Source organism: Phoxinus phoxinus, assembly GCF_949152265.1.
Source record: "Phoxinus phoxinus genome assembly, chromosome: 19".
Taxonomy (NCBI): Eukaryota; Metazoa; Chordata; class Actinopteri; order Cypriniformes; family Leuciscidae; genus Phoxinus; species Phoxinus phoxinus.
In genome coordinates, this window is record NC_136894.1 from 9,176,670 (window position 1) to 9,199,709 (window position 23,040).

At 39.1% G+C, this 23,040-nt stretch overlaps 1 protein-coding gene across 1 annotated transcript in view; it reads left to right on the forward strand.

The window, feature by feature from the left end:
• The window catches only part of pag1 (phosphoprotein membrane anchor with glycosphingolipid microdomains 1), a 55,939-nt gene extending 33,107 nt beyond the window's left edge, over positions 1 to 22,832 (forward strand). Inside the window, exons 2-8 of the mRNA XM_079590393.1 lie at positions 5,406 to 5,437; positions 7,018 to 7,239; positions 8,958 to 9,006; positions 11,843 to 11,939; positions 14,652 to 15,178; positions 19,885 to 19,941; positions 20,086 to 22,832. Of these exons, the coding sequence (XP_079446519.1) occupies positions 7,073 to 7,239; positions 8,958 to 9,006; positions 11,843 to 11,939; positions 14,652 to 15,178; positions 19,885 to 19,941; positions 20,086 to 20,400 (1,212 nt within the window). The 5' untranslated portion in view covers positions 5,406 to 5,437; positions 7,018 to 7,072 and the 3' untranslated portion in view covers positions 20,401 to 22,832. The remainder of the gene's footprint in view (positions 1 to 5,405; positions 5,438 to 7,017; positions 7,240 to 8,957; positions 9,007 to 11,842; positions 11,940 to 14,651; positions 15,179 to 19,884; positions 19,942 to 20,085) is intronic.
• The last annotated feature ends 208 nt before the right edge of the window (positions 22,833 to 23,040 follow it).

Genomic DNA, 23,040 nt, shown 5'->3' on the forward strand with positions numbered 1-23,040 from the left:
TTTTCTTCACAACTTCTAGTGGAACATTAACACTTAGTCTAAGTTGTTCATTACAAAATAACGTCATGCCTGCTAGTTATACAGTTTAGCATTAATTCTATTTAAAAAGATTCATAGGTTAATGTTAATCTAGGTAATGCATCTTGTTGTTCTTCCTTTAGCTTGTGCACTATTGCTTACACTTGACACTTGGCAGTGTGTACTGTAAATATTGTGGCTCTTATGATATATTGGCAACATCGTTCCTCATTTGTATTGTGCTAAACCCTTGTGAAAAAAGAAGTATATTTAATTTTATTGAATGCGCACTTGTAGTGTGATTTACAATCGAAGTAATTTAACAAGCTGTACTTGTATTTAATATGTAGTCTATATATTATGTAGATAATATAATATTAATGAGATAAAAGGCCATTTAAGACTACTTAAGTCTACTTATCTAACATCCCAAAAAATGCTGTGTAAAGGGCTAAATGCGCTGTACGGTATTTTGACCAGCAGGTATGCTTGAGCATTCTGTCCTTTCTGGGCTCGCATCTTGTGACTTAATTTCCTGTTTTTGGTTCGTTTACATGTCTTTAGTCCGTGTTGCGTTCATATTTCATTCGAACTGCAGAGTTTGTTTGGAAGCGGATCGAGACCTATCTTTTCAGTGGTTTCGATCTGCTTGTTTGGTGCGCACCAGGGTTCGGATGGTAGCGTTTACACTTATTCAAATGAACCGCACTAACAGAGCAATCACACCAGGGTTCGTTTTAATTGAACTAAACATGCCAAGTGTGAACCAAGCGGCAACATTTCGATCTCTCGCTTGAATCCAACACGAAAGTGACTTAAACTGCAATTCAGCGACTGGCCACTAGAGACAGGCTCCAAAAGAGAGGCAATCCCATAGACCCCCCATGTTAAAATGCCCACCTTTACAGCAGAACAAAATATGTTTACAGCCTGGTACAAAAAGTGGTTTTGGTCTATAGGTAATTTTGGCCTTCATGACAACAGTGAGTTTTATTGAATTTTTTTATTACTCAACCGTTTAAATTATATTAAGCCTTAAAGTTCTGCATAATTAAGGGCGTGGCCACTTGAGTGACAGGTGGATTGCCGCTGCTGTCACTACTAACCGTTTGCCTGCTGTCTGTTAGCCGTCACGTCACCTCAGCTAATCCCTCCTCTTTGCCCATTTTCGGTTATCCGCGAGTGACACGCTGCCAAGATGGCGACAGCCAGCTCTGCCCACTTTGGACTTCAAAAATGCTCTTCAGAAACCTACGGGTGACACGGACACTACGTCCATGTTTTTTTTACAGTCTATGGTGTGAACACACCCTTAATGTATCGTTTTCTTTTTTGGTCCTGATCAAAACAACCAAGAGAACCAAACTACTAGTGTGAACACACCCTTAAACCATGCAGCTAAGACCAACAAACCTGCCAACGATGCATCTCTGTGTGTGGTTACTGAGTGTAGATTTGAGGGAGGTCAAGGCAGGCTCGTGGTACGTGCAGTAGGAAATGACAGTGTCTCTGGAGACGGGCTTTAATGGTACATCAGTCTGTCTGTGCATGGGAGAACAGAGAGGCACAGCTGTTGCATACACACTCCAACACACACACTGCACGGGAAGCTGAAACTGTGGTTTCATAACTCATGGGCTTTTCGAGAGGAACGTGTCCTCTTTAAACATCTGTCACATTTCAGAGAAGGACGGCAATCCAAACACACACTTTTAACCTATCTGTGAAATGTAATGGTGTTCAGCAAACAGTCACTTCCTCTGATCTGTGCTTTATAGTCTCTCTGTGGTGATGCAGCAATTCTAGGCCGTCTGACCTTCGCGCAGATTGTTATTAGCCGGGTCATTAGTACATGCCGCTGCAAGTTCTCTTTATATGCAAACCATCAGGGGATCGATTTCCATGCCAGCTGATTAACCCATGGGATGAGTGCGGTTGCCATAGAGACACAAAGTCAGTTGATCTAATGTGGCCATTTTAATTGGAAGGGCCCTCTGGCTCGCGCTCGACTACGAGCTCGCTGATTGGATGGCCGGTTGCTGTAAGGCACAGATGACAAACCATTGACCCAAGGAAATTGCTTCCTGTTCATCTGCCCCCAAGACTGGTCTTAATGAAACCTTATACAGTTCATTAGCTGTCTGTAAAGGGTATTATTTCATCATCCTTGACTCATAGGAATATGTGAATACAGTGAGGGTCAGTTTTATTCTTCGAAACAGACTGTCCTCCTCGGTCATCCCTCTGTTTTCACCCAGACACGTGGCCTTGTTGCATCCAGACTCAAGATGGCCAGTGTTCTCTCCTTCTCTCTCTGTGAATTGGCCTCAGTCTGGTGATGAGGAGGGGGTTGGGCGGACAACTGTGTCCTGACTGTTGTCATATTGGTCATTTTGTGAAACTGAGGATGTATGTTGTTGCTCAGCTGCAGTGTTGCATTTAAAAAAGAGCTGTGTTGGGTCATAAAGGGTTAGCTAAGCCAAAATGTAACACCGTGTGATCATTTACTAACCGCTCATGCCATATTTTTTTATTTCAATTTTCTGTTCAGTTATAACGAATGGGGACTGGAGCTTTCAAGCTTAGAAGGATACAAAAGTAGTCTAAAATATACAGTTCAAAAGATTGGGGTCAAAATGCTCATAAAAGTTCAATTTATTTGATAAAAAATACAGCAATAATGTAAAATATTATTACAATTCATGTATATTTTAAAATGTAATATAAATTATGTTTCAAATTACATTTATTGAATAGGATGTTCAAAAGAGCAGTGTTTATTTGAAATATAAATATTTTGTCATACAATAGAATGTCTTTACTGTCACTTTTGAACAATTTAATGTCCTTGCTCAATAAAAGTCTCAATGCATTCTTATAGAATAAAAGCGTTAATCATTGAGACTTGATTTGTGAGCTGGATCACACAATTCATTGAAAATATTTTATTCAAAAGAACTTGCTACTGCTTTCATATATTCATGATCTTGGGCAAATGTCATGATCTTCAGTGAACAGTGGTCTGTTCCTTACATAAAGCTATCGTTTGACTTTAGATGAAAAACTTGAAATGTAGTGCACGTTTTGGAGCATTTCGACAACTTCATTCCTCATTCACCTTCATTATATAGAAATAAAGGCTGGAATATAAAAAAAATCACCTTATGTGTTCCAAAGAAATCCATATGTGTCTGGAACGACATAAAGGTGAGTAAAGATGACACAATTCTTGCTTTTGGGTGAACTCTTTCTTCCTTTACATCACTTAAAAGTGCCCTAAGGCAGACTGAGCTTCCTGTCACAGCGAGTGCAATGTAACGACAGACGACATGCACCCCCGTGTCCAGCAGAGAGCCAGAATGCGACATATGTCGAATGTGTCATTCTCCTCTAACACGTCCAGAGAGAGACGCTGTGAAACCGTTGGTGCTTTATAAGCTAATAGCCTCTTGATTGACACCTATGGAAACTGTATTATTCTCACCACCTCCTGCTGCAAATATTTAGTCATTTTAGGCTACACAGAATGCAGACGATTCCCATTAGGGGTTACAAATGCTGCAATGTTCTTTTTTTAGAGCGAGCTCCTTCCTCTGCTGCAGATGAGTTATTATCAAAGCTTCTGTCAGCAGAAAAACTTATAATAACAGAGCATCCACAAAATTCCTTATTGCATTACTCCTGCTCTAGTGCAATTATTTATTCAAGAGCTGCCGCTGGCGTTCGCATGAGAATCCTTTACCGGATGCGTTCTCAGCAGCAATCCAGCTGTGCTTTTACACAAAACCCAGGCCTCTCTGTGACCCATGGGGAGGGAAGTCTTTGCTGTATATGGTTGTCTGTAAATAAAGTAACTATATATCTGTATTATTGGTCACAAATACAAAGGATCTTATTTGATGGTATATTAAAGGCTCTAGAAAGAGGTAGTTCTTAAACATGATCTGGATCTTAAAGTGATTCTGGTTCAAAAAAATCCACCAATGGCTCACACAAAGTGTGTTGCCAAGGACCACAGTTGCTCACCTCGGTCTGGGACTACAGCCTTTCCAAACACATTCCCCCATTAAATGGCTTTTCCAGTACCTTATTTTATATGGCATGAAACACACAATCCTAACGTTCCATGCAAAGAACTTTTCAGACTAACATTTCAGTGAGAATGGACCCCGTATTTCATAAGCTATAGTTGTTTATTACTAGTGCTTGGTTATATATTTGAATGATCGATGATGGACAATGAAATGAGAACCAAAAATCCCATAGACAAATATTGTAGAGACTTTGGGATGGGTACTTTGGACTTGGGCTAGTAAGCAACCACCAAAAAGCAGACACAAGAATTTTAAAATCTGAACAGATTTGAAAATACTAGGCATCATACACTTGCAGAGTTTGTAAAGATATACAGTGGAAAAACTGAGTATCATACAGTAAATGACTGAGGATCACACACTACCAGATTTTCAAATCATTACAACAGAACAAACTCATGTCTTGTTGCGTACTGTGTTTATAATCGGCTCCAAATACCAAACATGATTGATATCCTCCGACTGAATCAAACGTTGAAGCTAAAAACAATCATACATATCACGATTTTCTGTGAAATCTGTCTACTTTCGGCAACTAGTGTTAAGACTGTAAATCGGGGGGGAAATCTGGGCAACAGTCCTATAGTGCATTTCAGCCTTTAGCAACCCCATAACAACATGCTAAAAACCACTCAGAACACTTTAGCAAGTGCATAGCAACATTAAGACTATCACAATATGTGGCAGTAACATCAAAATCTCGTTTTATGGTTTATGTATCTTCATCTGCATGTTATACTCCCTGATATGGCATTCAATACATTCATTAGAGCAAATCATTGCAACTATCTTCCGATCATGGTTGCTATAGTTACGCTGGAGCGCGTTTATGAGGATCAAGAAAAGGTTCTTGGTGCATGTTCTTCATGTTCTCGCATGCATTTTAGCCGATGTTTGAGATGTGCTCATGCTGTGAGACTCTTAGTGCTCATGCTGTGAGACTCATAAGTGCTCAATGGTCCATAGACTTCAACAGACCCTGAATGCAGAATGTATCATTGCATACAAGAGTCACTTCGTCTTGCTATTTATTTGCTCATAATATGATGCTTTATGTAACAGATTGTGATTTATGGTCAGTCATTTGTAAGTTTGACTATGAGTATCTGATCAAACAGGATTGCACGTCAGGATGTTCTGCACAATGTGTCCCTAGTGGGAAAAAAAACTATACCAAAATGTATTTCAAATATATTTTAGTATATTTATTTTTCACTAGGGTTGTCTGGTGCTTCTGTATATGCAGAGCTCCCTTCCTGAATCTAATCTTCTGCTCTCTCTGTTTCCCTGCAGGCAACCATCACCGGAGCCAAACAAATATTCAGGTAGGACCCGTTTGTCTTTTTTGGTACTGAGAACTGTGCAAGGCTTGGTTTTTTAATGATGTGATCATTTTTTTTACAGCGTTTTTGGGAAATGTTTTTTTTCTCCAAATGCATTTTACGTATGCAAGGTTTTTTTTGGTAGTTATATTTGAAAAAGATATGTTACGAATCTTGTCTTAGGATATCCTCTTTTTTAATCTCACACAGACACACACAGAAGGCCCAGAAGAGATAATTAATTATAAAACAATCAAATAATAAATTATTATTATTATTATTATCACCAGGGATATAGATCACGGTTTCCCAAACTGGGGTTCACAGTTTTTGAGTTGATGAAAAGCTAATAATTAATTAAATTAAATTAAAATTAAAATAAATAAAAGCTCAATTTAAAAAAACACAATTACAATTAAAAACACTTACTAAAAAGATTCAATATTTTAGTTGTTTTCCTGCATGCCATGTGGTAATTAGCCAGCATCAGAGAACCGTGAACATGGTCATGTGTTGTTAAATTATTGAAATTTTAATTGTTGTAGGTCATTTTTTTAAATTATTATTTAATTTAAATGAAACCTATGCTCTGGAGACGTTGCGCACTGTTTAACAGTCATTATTTACGAATTAGTTTAAGAATCAGTTACTATGTAAATGCCCACGCTTCAGTCACATTTGCATATTTTCTCGAGTTGCACAATTGGCTTTTTCATCTCACACAAACCTACAGTACTTCTTCTGGTATGCATTAACTATTCATTTTACGAGTAGGATGATTGTATTTGCATTTTTTTTACAGCCGAAAGACTGAATAATTCCAACTTTTAAAAACTTTGCATCTGTTCCGAATGAATGCCAAACTTTATCCTCTTCGTGAATTTGGGTGGCTTTCCATTCTTCCGTTTCTTATCGGGGAGTTTGAGCGAGTGGAGAGGAAAGACTCAGCCCGCGGAGAGCCAGCTGAGCTGTCCATCTCCTCTCACACAAAAGATCAGAAGCGCTGCCCGGGCCTCAGTCTCCGCTGGGATGCCAGCCATTTGATTGTTATCTGTCTATTCAGCTTGTGGAGGTGGGGCCCACCATGACACATCACCCTGGACCAGGGCTCTGTTTAATCTGGCTTGGCTTTTTGGACTGCCGTCAAATAAAACTAGCCTACATGTTTAGGTTACTGAGTGAAAAGTCCAAGAGCCGTTTGTTCTGAAGGAGCCGAGTTCACTGCAGTACCGCATGGCAGGGTTGTGCATCTGCACTAGTCTGCCCCCTTGTGGATGTTGATTCGCAAAGCTCATGTAGACAAAGAATTCTACCACAGTGAGGGATGATGGCAAGTTTCTTCCATGACGTCATTTGAATCTGAGATTATCTATCAAGTTATTGAAGTTATTCCACTTACATATCAACAATCTGACTCTGGATCTGGAGCAAAAATGTTTCTGGTTTCAGATTTTCTTATTAAGCTGATTTGGCCCGCTGATTCTATCAAGTGCAAAGGTGTTTTGGTTAAACCTTGAAACTGTTTTTATTCTTCTCTCCTCCCCCGTTCTTTCTCTCTGGCTCTATCCATTTTTTGTGTCCAGCCTCTTCAGTGAGGTGCAGTTGGTCGATGAAGGCGACTCATCATTGTGATGAATAATGGCTCCTGCTCTGAGTGCTATGTTGGGGTCAGGGGCCGTGGGGTCAGAGGTCGCGGGGGTGGCGTGGCTGGCTAAAGGGGAGCTGGCACTTGTAGGCACACTCACGGGACTTACGGCTTTCCTGCTGCTCTCTGTCCTCCTGTTGCTGTGTGCGAGCTGCCAGGGGTGAGTAACATTCTTTGAAACGTCTTAAAAAAATTTTATTGTACACATTTTTTTAGGAATATTGTATTGTTGTTCCGAACCTATAGACCATTTGGGACCAGATGTCACAGTTACGTCCAGGGCCGTCGCTAGCAGGTAGAAAGGTGGTGACGATTCTAGGGTCACCACCCCCTCTTATGATTTTAACCCACGGGGCCCACACAACCTACACAGGGGCCCCGGATACCCCAGCTACGGCCCTGGCTACGTCACTGCAGTTGCGCACACATTGCGTTGGCTGAGAACTGTGGTAAAAAGGGGAGGAAAACAGGGAGATCTACAGAATAACAGAAAAAATTGACCTGTTGTGCCTTAGGATGTCAGAATCGGAATTCAAAAAAAGATGGTCTTCATTTTTACAGAATACCGTTGTCGAAGACGTCCCCTTTGAAGCTTAACGCAGACGTTTATGGTTTAACTATTAAAGCATAAACACTATTAAAGCATGAATTTAATGTAAACAATAGATCTACATAATATTCTCATGTGCTTAATAGGGGGCATAATCTATTACAGTTAAATAATATTTAAACCTATAACATTTTAAATAGATACAATTTAAAGCTATTATAACATTTTAAATTTTATCTCACAAATTTTCAATTCGGACTTAATAACTCGCAATTGCGAGTTTATATCACAATTCTGAGAAAAAAAGTCAGAATTGCAGGATATAAACTTGATATTCTGAGGGAAAAAAAGGCAGAATATCGAGTTTAAATCTAACAATTCAGATTTTTCTTGAAACAACCTTTATTTATTATTTTATTCCATGGCTATACCATAGACTGCTACTGCAGAACTGTAATTTTCTGCCACCAGGTTGGCTACGCCCACAAAACACCCAAAGGTTCTATAGAACAGGCTGATTTACGAGACAATTTCGTGAGAAATGAGCAAATCACATGGAATCTGCACCTTCAGAAAGTTCCAGAATTCCAAAGAATTCTAATGCCATCAATCACAAAATTCAACACATCCCCGGCCTCACCCCTTCACCCTTACATTACCGGTACATACCGGTTTGTCTAGTTTAATTATGCTTTCTCATTTTTTTGCCTTCCGCTACTAACATGAGAGTGATGCTCTCATCTCCATTGAACACATTTAAACTAATCTGACCATAAATTCATTCTGCTGGATCTCCAAACAGAATCAGTTTTGGAACTGCATTTGGACCTGCAAAATGAGTTGTGCAAAATTATGCAAATTAAGTCTTATTTTACACAATATTTACTGAAAATTCACTAAATAATTTGAAAACAAAAGGTGCACTCTGAATACAAACTGTTACTATTAAAAAGGTAATCAAATTAGTAATAATTATAAAAAAATATATTATATATTGTGTGTGTGTGTGTGTGTTATAATTATTATAATATATACATTATAAAATATTATTATTAATACATATTTTTATATAATTGTAAGATGTGAAATGTATAAATATTTGATTTGAACAAAGCCAGCAGTAAACTCCCAGTGGTGGTTTCCCTTGCAACAGATAAAGCTTAATCCTCGATTCGGTACTATATTAAATGTGATTTTTAAATGCTTTGTTGTCTAGAACAAGGCTTAGTTTGCATCTTGGAATACAATGTTGAATGATTCAGAGTACACAGCCAAATCTACAGACTTAATCAACATTTCTCAGTAATGCTCTCCCTCTGACTCCACAGGCAGAAAAAAGGGGGGCCGCCAGGAGACCATGAAAACCTGATGAATGGGGTAAGCATGTGCTACCACCATCCTTTTCATCTAAGAGATTTTAGCCTGTGCTGCCTCACTGCGGCTCAAACGGACCCATACAATGTCCCTGTTTTTAATTTCAAAAGGCGTTTTCAATTACACAAGAGTCCCGAGATTACGTGAACCATCTTTAGAGTGTTTAAGTCATGAGAATGTGTGACCGCTGTGCTTGAGGGCCTGGTAAAGTCGGGAGAATGGACGGTCATTGTGAGGGCCCGGGTTTTGTGGGAGGAAAGCATGAAGCAGACAGATTAACATTTTTGTTTGACCGCTGGGAGATGAGAAACTTCATGCATGAGTCGCCTTTATCTCTGGCTCTGCTGCGTCTGACTGGGTGTCTTGTGTGAAATGATCATCCGAGGAAAGAGTTCAAGAGTTCAGGAGATGTTTAGCAATCAGGAGATTAGTGTGACCTACTGAGGGCATAATTGACTGCTAAAACACACACACACATGCATATACATAAACAGCTGTAGGCAGGGTATGTGGGATTGGGTTATGCTTGAATTGTTCATTGTAACTGTCATTAAATGAGGGGCAAGCATGTGTTCATGGCTTGTTGACTGACTGGGAAGGCTTCTGAAGCACATACATTCAATGAACACATGGATCACGGGGCCACTTCACAGCCAGATGTTGATTTTATGTTTATTATAATGTTCATCAGGTTTTGTTTACCTCAACTTTATCATTAACTGCTACATTTGCATGCTGTGCCGCTAGAATAACAGAACCGTGAAAGCTGTAAAAATGCCTAAACTTTATGGCATTTATGCAAACGATTAATGACAGCCATTGGTTATGCACACAGTACAACAGAAACTATGTATATCAGGGGTTCACAACCTTTTTTTACTCATTTTGGATTTCACAGGTGCAATTAGATGATTTGTTTTTGAAAATTATGTTCTTAACCTTCCTGTTATGTGTAAATGTCATCAATGTTTTGTGTGGGATCAAACCGCCCCCAGACATCACCGATTGGGTAAAAATGTGTACAGGCTCTGTAAAACTCTGTAACAAGATGTGCACGTTTATGAATTCTTCTAATAAATGCAATTAGCATATTTTTAAGAGATGCCGAAGTTGCTTTGGGGTCTATTTGACCCAAGACATTACAGGAGGAATAACAACACATTTTACTACTTTGTCAGTTTAATTGTTGTTGACTCTGACAAGAACTTTAACAAATCATTTGGGCACAGGGTTGTAGTTGTGAAAAAGAGGTGGGCGAACTATAAAACTCTATGGGCATCCTGCCACGCATTGGAAAAGAGATAAACTGCCACTTGCAGCAACCAAAGCATGTCTTTTAGATACTATATGTCAAATAGCTGAGTGCAAACAATTTTACTGCCTCAAACAGAAATTGCAAAAGAAATTACATTTTTGTTTTGTTTTAATCAAGACAGTTAAATAAAGTTTAAGTTGTATAAATGTTCCAAGGATTAGAAATGGTAAATATACGTTTATGTGATTATGTAAAAAAATAATATATATATATATATATATATATATATATATATATATATATATATATATATATATATATATATATGAAAATATGTTTAAATTTAAGTTTAAGATTCACACAAAATGTTTTATTAAGCTCTATTTTTTTTAACTCATATTATGAATCGTAAGGATTGTTGGAATTTTACTAAATTCGTAAATCTTGAAAAAAGATTTTAAAATGTTTTTGAGAGCATTTTTAAATATATTCAAATATAAAAGTTTATTTTAAATTGTAATAATATTTCACAGTATTACTGTTTTACTGTATTTTTGATCAGTTACATGCATCCCTGGTGAGCAAAAGAGACAACAAAAAAATCTTACTGACCCTTAACCTTTAATTAGACAGATGCCATTGAATTAATTGTAATTCAATAATTTTAAGTGAAATGTGAGCAGGTCATAGTTTGATCAACTGTAAAAACTAAGTTTTTAATCAACATTGCACCTAGGTCACATTGTCGTTGAAGGAGGAGCTGCGGGTAGTCCGATATGGGTGTTGTCAATAAAGAACTTTTTTAATTTTTTATAAAAAAAAGTGAACTGCTTTGGCATCAACAAATGGCGTTGTGACCTCAAGGTCGAGATCCTCTGTATAATATAAAGCGAGTTTTAACGATTGTGAAATGCTTAAGCAATTGCCTGACATTATCTCTCGGTTAACACTGTAAACCTCTTTAGTTTTGATGGATGTCCGAAGGCTAACCTTTGCATGATAATGTACATCTTGCCTGTCGATATATTGAGGAAGGCTTCATTTAAATGGCGTTGTCTGTCACAGCCTGACAGGTTAAATGGGGTCTTTGTCTTGCTGTGACAATATGAGTGGCTCTCAGCTTTAACCTTCTGTATCTGAAGGACTTCATTGCCCTGGCAACAGGCATTTTCAATGGGCTGCCACTAGGTGGTCCCACAGTGCTACTGCATGGTGTTTTTGCGTTAAAAGATGAAAACAAAGAGCTCAATCCAAGTGTCTTTGTCTCTAGTCTCTTTATAGCATTGGTTTTTAAGAAATTTTGGTCCATGACCCAATTTTACAATTTAAATCCTTGCACCCCTACCGGTTTCACAGAGTTAAGCTATGTACGTTAGCGTCTCGTAAGTGACAAATTATTTTACACGGATGTAACACATTTTACATTCAGGCAATATTATTAGAACTGATTCTGTGACAGAATTTAAATCTGAATGTGCTTATGTGACGACCCTTCTTTTGCATGCTGTCTGAATAGTGATTGCATCAATGATGAATATTTAGTTCACAAATAGTGCATAACATTTCTATCCTGTTTCTCTGCAGGTGTCAGAAAAGGAAACATGTAGTCAGTCAATAGAAAGTCATGGAACTGACTTGGCAGTCAGCAGCTCCCACAATGGGCCTCTTACAAGTGGTACAGGTAACAGTTCTCCATGTTCAAAATTCCATAATTTTCCAGACCTCCTTCCAAACGATTTTTAGACCGTATTTAACATAAATGGTACACACAGCATTATTTTTGGTAAATAGTACAGTCATCTGTAAGTATTTTAATTTTCTCTGTTTTTCATTGTTTTTTCAAAGTGATAACATGCGCTTGCATGATGAGAAGAAACCTAAAAAGCTTTATAACCTGCATATATTTACCCTTGACACATGACTTTGACACTGTAAATGTGGTTTGATGTTGCACGATCACCAAACAGCAAAGTACAGTCTGATTTACAGTAGATGATCGTTTGCTTCTTTATCTGTTTGGCAATTGCACATTCGTTTAGTGAAGTTCAAAAGAGACTTGCTTATGGTAAATAATTCATTCATTCAGTCAGTCATATTCGACAATAAAACAATGACTAAACCTTTACCATGAAAACACTCTACTTGTAGGGCTGGGTATTGACAAATTTCACAATGTATGTATCAGGTAAAGTACCGGTACATGGCAAATTTTCAAGGGAAAAACAATGTGTCAACTAATTTGGTATACTATCCAGGGAACCCCAGTACATTACTATAATATTACAGGTTATAGTGGTTTTCCAAAGTTACTAGCCACCCTCCAGCAAAAAACTGCCATATAGATATTTTAAATATTATCTCAGAATTTGGTATCAGATATATTAGGCTGCTGTCACTTTAAGACCTCACGCACGGATCCATTATACTGTTAGATATGCGTTTTCTTTCTCATCTGTTTACGCACTTAAAACATAACTGTTTACTCGCTAAGACCAGCATTTTGACATTATTTTGTGTGTATTTGACTGTTTAAGCACAAAGAGCAGTGATAAAGAACTCAATTTAGTACTGAGAGGCTTTATGTGCATTTTGGGTGTGAGCATAAAATCTGAGGGATAATCTGAGTTAAATTATGTGCAATAAACGCAATCCCACGCCGAAATTCAAGCTCTGTATAACAGCAACAATATTCAAGCAAATGAAGCGGGTGAGTGAAGGAAGGCGGGTTTGTGTGTAACCCGTTTTCGGAGAGATTAGAGAGAGAGAAAGAGCAGCTGGCATAATTATGTTTGTACTCACTTTTTGAAATGTAAACATTTAAAGCTGCAGTCCGGCACTTTTTTGTGTTTAAAAATATAAAAAAATACATTTTTGAAAAAAAACTTAACCAGCCAGTGTTCAAAACGATCTGCTTGCCTTACTTCGATTCAAAACGGTAAGCTTGTAATAATGATTTTAATTCCAGTGGTACTGGTGGATTTCCGCGGGAATTTCGAGCATGTCTTTGCGTCATTACGTCACTTCTGTACACATAGAGAAGGAGTCCCCGGCTAGTCGGCTATATAGCGTGTGTGGATGATGGAGGTGGAGATTTAGCTTAGCACTTGCCTGGTATGGCGGATCCCGAAAGTTTAAAGCGACAATCACCAGTTGTAAAACCCAAAAGACTTCGGACTTCACAGTGGCTACAGAAAAGAAGAGACTGCAACCGAGCCCATGCTAAAACAAGGATAAACATCGGCAGGGCGTGGCGTGAACTCCGTGTTTTGAAGGGGTGCAGAATGTATGTGAATAAATTTTTATTATATTACAGTTTTAAATAAGCATTTGATTACACATACGTGTGTGTTTTTTATTTAAAAGAGAAACAGTTATAAGGAACATTAATTTGTTGGTATGACAATTAGAATTTATACTGCACAGAAATGAAAACTGAACTACAGGTAGCCTAGCCCTAATACACATTAAATGTAGTCACGCAATAATGATGTAGTTAACATTAATAATTTGAGAACAAAATATATTTTTCACGTTTTGACGTGATATTATAAGCAATCGTTAGATAAGCATGATATAGCTGCAATGCTTCCCCCCACCCCCCGAATTTGGTCAGAACAAAAGTTACTTACTTGTTCAGATGACATTTACCGATGAAAATTCTAATGTTGGTTATACTTTTTCAAAAAGTATACTCTGACATTGCTGATGACAGTACAGTATCCACAGCGACGCGGCAGCGACATGTTCTCCTCAATACATTGTGTTCATCCGCGCTGTTTCATGCCGATTTACTACCCACGCACAGTTAATAATTCCGCGAATAACTGCAATTGCAGATTTCGAACAGAGATGGCGACAAAGAGGAAAAACGACGGACTGCAGCTTTAAATAGTCATAAAAAAACTGATTTATTCAAACATACATTAAATATTAAAGAACATGTTAACTAAAAACAATACTATAGTGCAAATATTTAGCAAAATGCTCCTCTCTAGAGGACTGCCTATCAAGTTTATGGTCATTGAATGGTTTTTCTGAGGTAAATATAACAGTACGTGGCATATTATTTACAACAGGGGTGTCCAATCCCATTCCAGGAGATCAACCTACATAAAGATTTCAGATCCAATCCAACACGGCTGTTTTTAATTATCAAGTTCTCCTGTCTGAAGATCTTAATCAGCTGGTTCAGTTGTGTTTGATCAGGATTGAAGCTGAACTTTGCAGGAAGGTAGATCTCCAGGAACCGGATTGGGCACCCCTGCTTTACAAGCTGTTTTATCCATACTTTTCCAGACCTGGAAATTACTCAAATAAAATTCCATACTTTTCCAAACTGCGTAGGAACCCTGTAACTGATATTCACAGTCTTTCCCCTTACCTTTTTCCGCAGTACTCACGGACACAATGGACACAAGTCCCCAGCCTTCAGAAGACATGCTGTCCAGCCAATCAGAGATCAGATCCTCTAAGTATCACCAGGATCGTGAATTACCCAGCATTCCACCCACTGATAACCTCAAAGCAGCTGTCGATGCTCAAGTTGCCTCAGGAGAGGGTACATACGAGGTGGTGAAGGACTGCGCATCCCGTGATGTCAGTGTCGAGGACTGTCTGTACGAAACAGTGAAAGAGCTCAAGGGCATTGGCCTACCCAACGGTACACTAAGCCCAGAGGAACCGCCTGCACCTCTTCTCAACGGCCACCCAAGCCCTGCTACACCAGACCACACCATGCTGCCCAATGGTGTCGAGTACGCCTCCGTCAACCTCAGCAAGAAGAGCCGCTACAGCACTGACCTCGAGGCCAGGCGCTCTGCCACCATTGTGGCGTACGCAGATCCTGAGGAAGAAAGACCACCTCCCATACCAAATAAAGTACTGGATGAGAATGACAACCAGCAGATTCCAAATGGACAGGTGGGGCTTCCAAACTGTTTTCTTATAAAAGTACTATTGTTGTCCTGTAGAGTTCATTCTAACAAAAAAGTAACAAAAAGTTCAATGCATGGATCTACATTAATGCAATTCATAACGTACCTGCACCTGTTTTGCCTGGCAGAAACTGTACTAGTACTGGATTTACCGTTACTGAAACTCTGTACTACCCATACTTCAAGAATCTTATTATAACATTTGTTACATTTTAGTATCAATCAAGCGGCAACCTTCCGGTCTCTCTCTTGAAGACTAACACGGAAGTGACTTAAACTGGAATTCATCGACTGGCTGCTAGAGACAGGCTCCAAAAGAGAGCAAACCCAATATACCCCCCATTTTAATATACTTTGCAGCAGATTTTTTTTTACAGCCTGGTAGAAAAAGGGGTTTTGGTCTATATAGCTAATTTTGCCCTTCATGACAACTGTGAGGAGGGTGAACTGTTTTTATAACTCATCAGTTTAAATTATATTAAGCCTTAAAGTTCTGCATAATTAAGGGCATGGCCACTTGAGTGACAGGTGGATTGCCGCTGCTGTCACTACTAGCCGTTTGCCTGCTGTCTGTTAGCCGTCACGTCACCTCAGCTAATCCCACCTCTTTGCCCATTTTCGGTTATCCAGGAGTGACGAGTGATGACGTGTTGCCAAGATGGCGACGGCCGGCTCCGCCTACTTTGGGCTTAAAAAAAACCTACGGTTGACATCACGGACACAACGTCCATATTTTTTGGACATAATTTCAGTTTATGGTATCAACTTACCAAAGTACCAGTAAGTTGGTACCCCTGGAACCTTGGGGGTAGCTTAGGAGTGTCTCAAAGGGGACTTTCCTGTTGAGTTTAACTCTAACATACTTGCTTAAAATTTTCTAGTCACTGCGTCCAAAATTGCGTAGTGTCAGAGTATGTACTACATTGCATTAAAAACTTACTTTGCAACATCCTGCTGTACTACGCCCACCATTGTCATGTGACTACAACTTCAGTTATGTCACTTCCGTGCCTTTTATCAATAATAAATAATCCATTGGATACCTTTTACAGTACCACTTTTTGCTTACTAAAGTATATGTTAGGGAATAGTCACAATATACTGGTGTTGACGATAACCTTGATTTTTAAATATTCAAATTGATATTTTTTTAAATATTAAATATTTAAATATTGATATTGTGTTAATACTACCCATATAAAAATATCGTCAATACTCTTGCAACAGGTTAACTGGTTGATATTGCAACATAGTAGTTGGCGGTATTGCACCTTATCGCTGGTTGCTACCCATCATAAATGGTAAAAAGATGAAGATTATCTTGATTAGCTCGCTTAGGTGTTTAATAAGGGTTGACGCTAAGAACTAATGGCCTTCCACAAGCATGATTGGACACCCCTGGCGTAGCATGTAAATCTCATGGTAAATGAATGTGGCAATCATTCAGTACCATGATACATTTTACAGTACCATAGTATCATGGGATTAGCATGGTACCACCACAGTATTGTTGTAAGTTTCACTAAGGTGTTTAATAGTGAGTTAACAGCATCAGTTACTCTCATGCAGTAATCACTTCCTTTAGCAGGAGCTTTTCTTTCTCACTCCTGGAATGATGCGACCCTTCATCCGTATAACAAAGAAGTATAACATGAGAACAAAGAAGAATATTCCCAGAAACAGACCAAAAAGGACTGCACTAACATCTGGACACTCTAGTGCAAGCTAAACTTAGAGACCACAAGAGAACAATAGAGAACAATGTATTTCCAGTTTAATTACAATCTTTTAGGATATGTGCTCTGGTTGACGGTGATATGCGTACATGCGCCTGTAGCATACAAATGAAGCCATCTGTAGAGGCGAGCCGAGAGGCTGCTGTTGTGCCCGCAGTCAATGTCTGCACACGGCGTAAGCATCCACTACAGCCACACGCTACTGTCGCCAGTCGAGGACGCTCCGCACCTCTTTTGTTCATCACTCCCTCATGCACTCTCGCTCTGTCAGTCTCTCTCTTTTGCTCTCTCTCTCCTTTTGTTGTTCTCATTTCATGTCCCCCCCTTTATTTCTGCTTCCTTTGTACTTGTACAATATCAATTCTATGTCTTTTCCACCAAAAAAGGTTCTAGTTGGTGGTTCTCATGAGCTAATGGTGCTCATGCTTGGCCAGAGATCTGGAAAACTCCAACCAAAACTGACCCACGCTTCCACTGACTTGAGCTGAGCTACATTATGACTTCTTTGTTTATGTGTGCAGAATGAGAACATACTTTAATTTATAATGAATAAAACTCCAATCAAGCAATCAGTACTCACATTTGATATTTGTAAACAAAATAATTTTAGTCAGAATGTTGGATTGAGAAATAAAGTGTCAGATGCGACGTGACTTAGGATATAGGAACGGGATGTTCACCGACTGAACCAATGCTAACAGTGAGCAATCAAGTTTTGCTTTACATCAGACTTGCCAAAAGTGAGTTGTTTCAAAAACTTTCCAGCCCTCAGGCTTCTGGCTTCTGGTTCCTGATTCAAAACCAGCAGATTGTAGGGGCCGAGGCCAGTGCAGAGCCAATTTTTCCCAATGGTGTAATGGTTCCAGATTGGCCTCTGGATCTGGCTCTCACACCCTGGCAGTGGAAAGGGGCTTTAGTCTGTAGATGTCAGATGGTGAGTCACTTACCTGAACCGTTTGTGGAAAGGGTCCTCTCCAATACTCAGTAAAATAAGTGGTTTACTCAATTATCCTCTTGATCATTTCGAGAAACTGTTTGTACCCTTCTCCTACTACACTGTGGGTTTAAACTTGACACCTGTCATTCCATATCCCATTCGCAGTGGCTTGATGTAGACATGTAATGGGGCAGCAGTGATTCGTCTTATCGGTCACATGTTTGTGCTAACATATGCGTATAGGGATCAGAGCGTTCCAGCTGTCCACTGCCTGACAGCTCACCCTCATGATGAATGAGACGGCAGAGCATGTTTACAGGTACATCAGTCTGTGTTTGAAAAGAAAATCAGTCAGTTAAAGCTAGGATGCCCAAACTGACAAGCGCATGCTGTAACACATGTACGCACATCGGCCACGTTACCTCATTAGTTTACGGTGTGGACTGTATGCTCGGTTATTTGAGCGAAGCACGCAAGCTGGCTTGAGCGGAGCGCCATGTGTGTCATTATGCATTGGTGCCACTATCACTATGCTAGCGTGATGGACTGAGGGCAGCTGACTTTAATAAACTGTGATTTCAGCACATCCACACTCAGAAGTCTCCTGCTGAAGGGAAGGACTTTTATTGTTAGTGTTGCCTGTCAAAGGATGCGTGGGCCCATGCTGACATTTGCGTGAAAGAAAATAATAATGGACACCATTGAGTGCAGCGCTACAGGCCGTTGCCTCATGCCCGGGCTGTACTGTCAGCATCCTGTCACACTCAGGGTATCTTCCAATGTGAACTTCACATGGTGTTCGGCCATTGGGGTATTCAAGGGAACGTATGTGTTCAGTCTCAAGGGCACTACAAACGGAGATCAATAGGGAAGTTACCCTCAAGTTATTGCATATCACCTCAGTACTATACAAAATTTGGCTAAGTTTGATCTACCTCAGGTGTTTGTGGATTTAGTCCCTTTCAAGGAAAGCCAGTTCACTCGGCAGTCGGCAGCCATATTTGCAACGCCTCCAGGCAGCTATTTCGGTCAAGCAAGTCTAACTCCAATCTGCCTGAATAGGGAAGTACTGAAACTGCTTGCTAAACTTCAAATCGGCAACAAAATCTGACATGAACTGTCCCGTAAATGTTTTCTTTAAAGCGAATATTTTAAGTTTGGTCCAGCAAATGTGCATGTGCAGTCCTAAGCATGACTAAATATACTTTGTAGATTAATCTAAATACTTAACAATATAAATGTTATGTGAATGCATCTTAATTTGATATCCATTCATGTGTGATGACGTTGCAGTGTTTTAAAACGCTGCTGATGGTTATTAATTTCTTATATGGGCAAATCAATGGAAGAGGCACTTTAATTAATATAGAGGGCTGGACAGAGACAAAGGCATGAGTGAATTAGCAGATAAGCTTTATTGTAAGAGACATTTGTTAGTTGTGATGAGGTCAGGGGGGTCTTTGCGGAGCTACTTGGATGGGCTATTAAATTAATTGCTTTGCTAATTAAACCAATATCAAAGCACATCTGGCTAGCTCCTGATGCTCATTTTGCATGATCATAATCAAAGCAAAACATACTTCAGGTTCATTGGGTGAGGTGGCTTCATCAAAACAGGCTTGAAATGTTGGTGCTAAAATTGCTTAGGATTAATCTTGAAGGGGTTATAGCAAATTTTTTCCACTTGACTGTTGTCTCTCTGTCAGTGAGGTGACTGAGACGGGGATTGATATTCTTCTCCAACGGCCAAGGTGTCCGTTATTGACCTGCTGTAGGATTTACTTTGTTAATGACTCCGTTATTGATTCCTTTTGTAAATATACAACCGCTCTTGCTTGGAGAGGAACTGTACATTTGATTTCAATCAGTACCTCTTAAGTAATGAATGAGTGGCTTCGTTTTTGCATCAATCAGTCCTTGACACTAGCATGTGTCCGTTGAAGTGAGCGATTTCCTGTGCGCTTAAATTGATTAAATATGTTTTTAACTAATGGTCTCGTTTCAATCATTGTCCTACAGTTACACTCCCCGGTGATGACTCCAGAGCTTCAGGACAATGTGTCTCCGGACAGTGAGGTAAGGTCTATCAACATCTCAAAGCCTTGTAAAGACCAACTTTGAAGTCTTTGTAGGTTTTACCAACAATTAATAATATTTGCATTTTAAAACCAAGCCTCTGGAGTAAAGATGTCTCATTTTGTGTTACATTTCCATTTTCAGTTATCAGACATGTACTCCAAGGTAGCGAATAATACTGTAAAGGAAACCGAGAATGACTACAGCAGCATCGGAGACATCAAGGGAATGGTGCCGGAGTCGACTTCCAGTGATCTTTATGCCACAGTTGGGGATGATTACCCAATGGCTCTTGGCTCCCAGCCTCCGGAGGGGCTCACAGAGAATGCAGACCCTGCGTATGAGACCATCAAGATCTCCAAAGCGGCTGAAGAGGCTCATCAGGGCAATGGGATCGGGGAACCTGACTATGAGAGCCTGGGGGAACTGGGTCTGAACGGGGACATCTCCCGTCTCTGACCACCCATCTAAGGGACCGTGGACAATGAGAACTCACTTCTCTGAGGTTTAGAAGTGGAATTTGGGGTGGTATCATGAGAATAATGCACTTAACCTTTCCTGATTGAATGTTTTTCAGTGTAGCTTTTATGCACCCCCTTGTTTTTGAACATTATTAATGAAAGGGTTCATTCAGACCTGTGACCCAGCATAGGAAATGAAACACTCTAGAGTCGCTCAGAAGAGGGTATTCATGTGAATAATTGGGTACCACAAACCTGAAATGCCCCTATAGAAGCTGTGTTCATTGGCATCATGACATGACATACATGTCTCCACCACTTTTTGCCATGGCCAGTTTTGTCCCCACCACTTTCTGAAATAGCTTGCATTAGGTATGTATCTAATACAGAGTTGGCATCTCCAGTTGTTAAGCGGGAGTTTTCAGTGCACTTGTGTGTTGTTATAATAATGTCCCTGAAAGCAAGGATAGCAATGTTCTCTCCAGCACACACGCACGCCTGCTCAGATATGAGTATATGTGCTCTAATCTATACTTTTTCCATGGCTCGATCCTGTTCTAGTGAAATTACAAAACAAACTGCGAACAATTTTGTTCCCACTCCTGATAACCACTGATGTAAAGCTGTAATTATGGTTAGAGATACATTAGGGTGGATTAGAACCCCAAACCTCTCATATAGAAATAAATAGTTTTTGCTAGACCAAAGATTCAGAATTCATATGTAGGAATATACAGCGAGAATAACGGCTGTATCAAGAACTTAGCAACAATGGGTGACAAATGTATTAGTTTAAATTATTTTTAAGACACTTATATAATGGTAATGATGACTGTTCACATTTGACTCAAAAATACGCTACTACACACTTGATCAATAAATTACGACTACTTATTAGAACAGTAAAAGATCATGTTTGCATATCCTAATTAATATTCAGAAGCTTTTTGTGACATAACAGCACATCTGTGTAACCCCTTCCCACGTGACCCCACCACTTTTCAAAGCAAAGTCACACAGTGGCTGTTGTCTTATGAGAAATATTTTATTCATTGTGTACTAGTAGTTTCCATGCTTTTGCACAGCGCACCTGCTGTAAGCTGCACTCTGCCTGCACGTTATCACGTGATACTAGTTGAGCAACTGACGGGGTTGTGTCCTTATATAACCCCAAAAAGAGAACAATCAGATACAGTCAACAGCAGACCTCTCAGCTCAGTCCATTAAGGAAGTACACTCATTTTAATCATTCAGAACGGCTTGAGCATTTAGTTTTTTACAAGTAGTACGCAAGTGACGTTCACGTAACGCATATCAAAATATAAAAGACGAACATTTAAATGTAGCCATCATTCTGAGCTGCTTAACATGTTTTATGATTAATGTGTCAACTGACAGGCTCAGGTGAGGAAGTGATCTTTAAGGTACGCAAAGTTAAGCACTCATTTATGAGTGTGCTAAAAGGGTATTAATGAAAAGTTGACCATTATCTATTGCTGGTGTTCAGTTGTTCACTAATTGCCATTTGTGATGTAATTAAGCTATGTTGCATCAATATGTATGTGTGATTTTTTTTTTTTTATTGACGCAGCTGTATTGATTAAGTGTATCAGATACGTTATATATTTCAGATATTGTTTGGTTTTTACATGTAATAGGTACGCAACATTTCAAAAGGCTGAAAAGCACAGGGGGAAATAGACACCATGGTACTGCCACACTGCAGCTTTGCCTGGCAGCTTAGTAAATGTACTTTATGATCAGGTATGCATTTAGCTGCTTTTACATTCATGTAGCAGTATAATCAAAAAGCATAGCGTGTCCAGACACCGCATGGGACAACTTCATGCCAAGAGACACTTGTAAATATTCAAATGACTATTTTGATCTGTTAAATTATATCAGTTTAAGTGTGCTTCTGTAACAATTGGCGACAGCACAAGGACATTTTATAGTTTGTTTGTGTTGAGGAACTTATGAAACTTTAAGTGGAATACATGATGCATTTTTAATTCAAGAAAGTTTAAAGACTGTCAAGGTTTATTAACATTCAAAAGGTTAATAGTATTGCTCTGGAATTCTTATTTTAATGTGAGGTTTAAATAAGGACTGTGGATTGAGTCCCGATGTTGTCCGTGTTTGCTTGTAATGGTACATTGTGTTGGTACAGGTTCCATATTGAGAAGATCCTTGTTATAGTTAATATCATGGTGAAACGTTGTATGTTTTGTTTCTCCCTCTAACCAAATTCTGTGTATTTAGTTGTAAATAAGAATGAATTTTGCATTTGTTTATTTCATCATAATCTTTGTACGGTGGTATTTGCTTCTTAAACAATATAGTCATGCTGGACTAATGTAATGTGTGTGCATGTGTTTGTTTATCCACATCAACTGATTTATTATATAAACATTAACATAATTTGTCCTTAATAGTGCTATATTTACATGCAATCTCAGTAAAACAAGGACATTTATATTGCCTTAGAGTGCAAAAACAGTATAATCTGTTGATATTTAATCTGTCGATACATCCTACTAAATTCTCAAGTGTGGAAAAAGAACCTGCAATAAGGCAGTTTTATTATCATGTCAATGCACTGGTATTAGGGGACTTTAAGAACATATTTCACTGCACA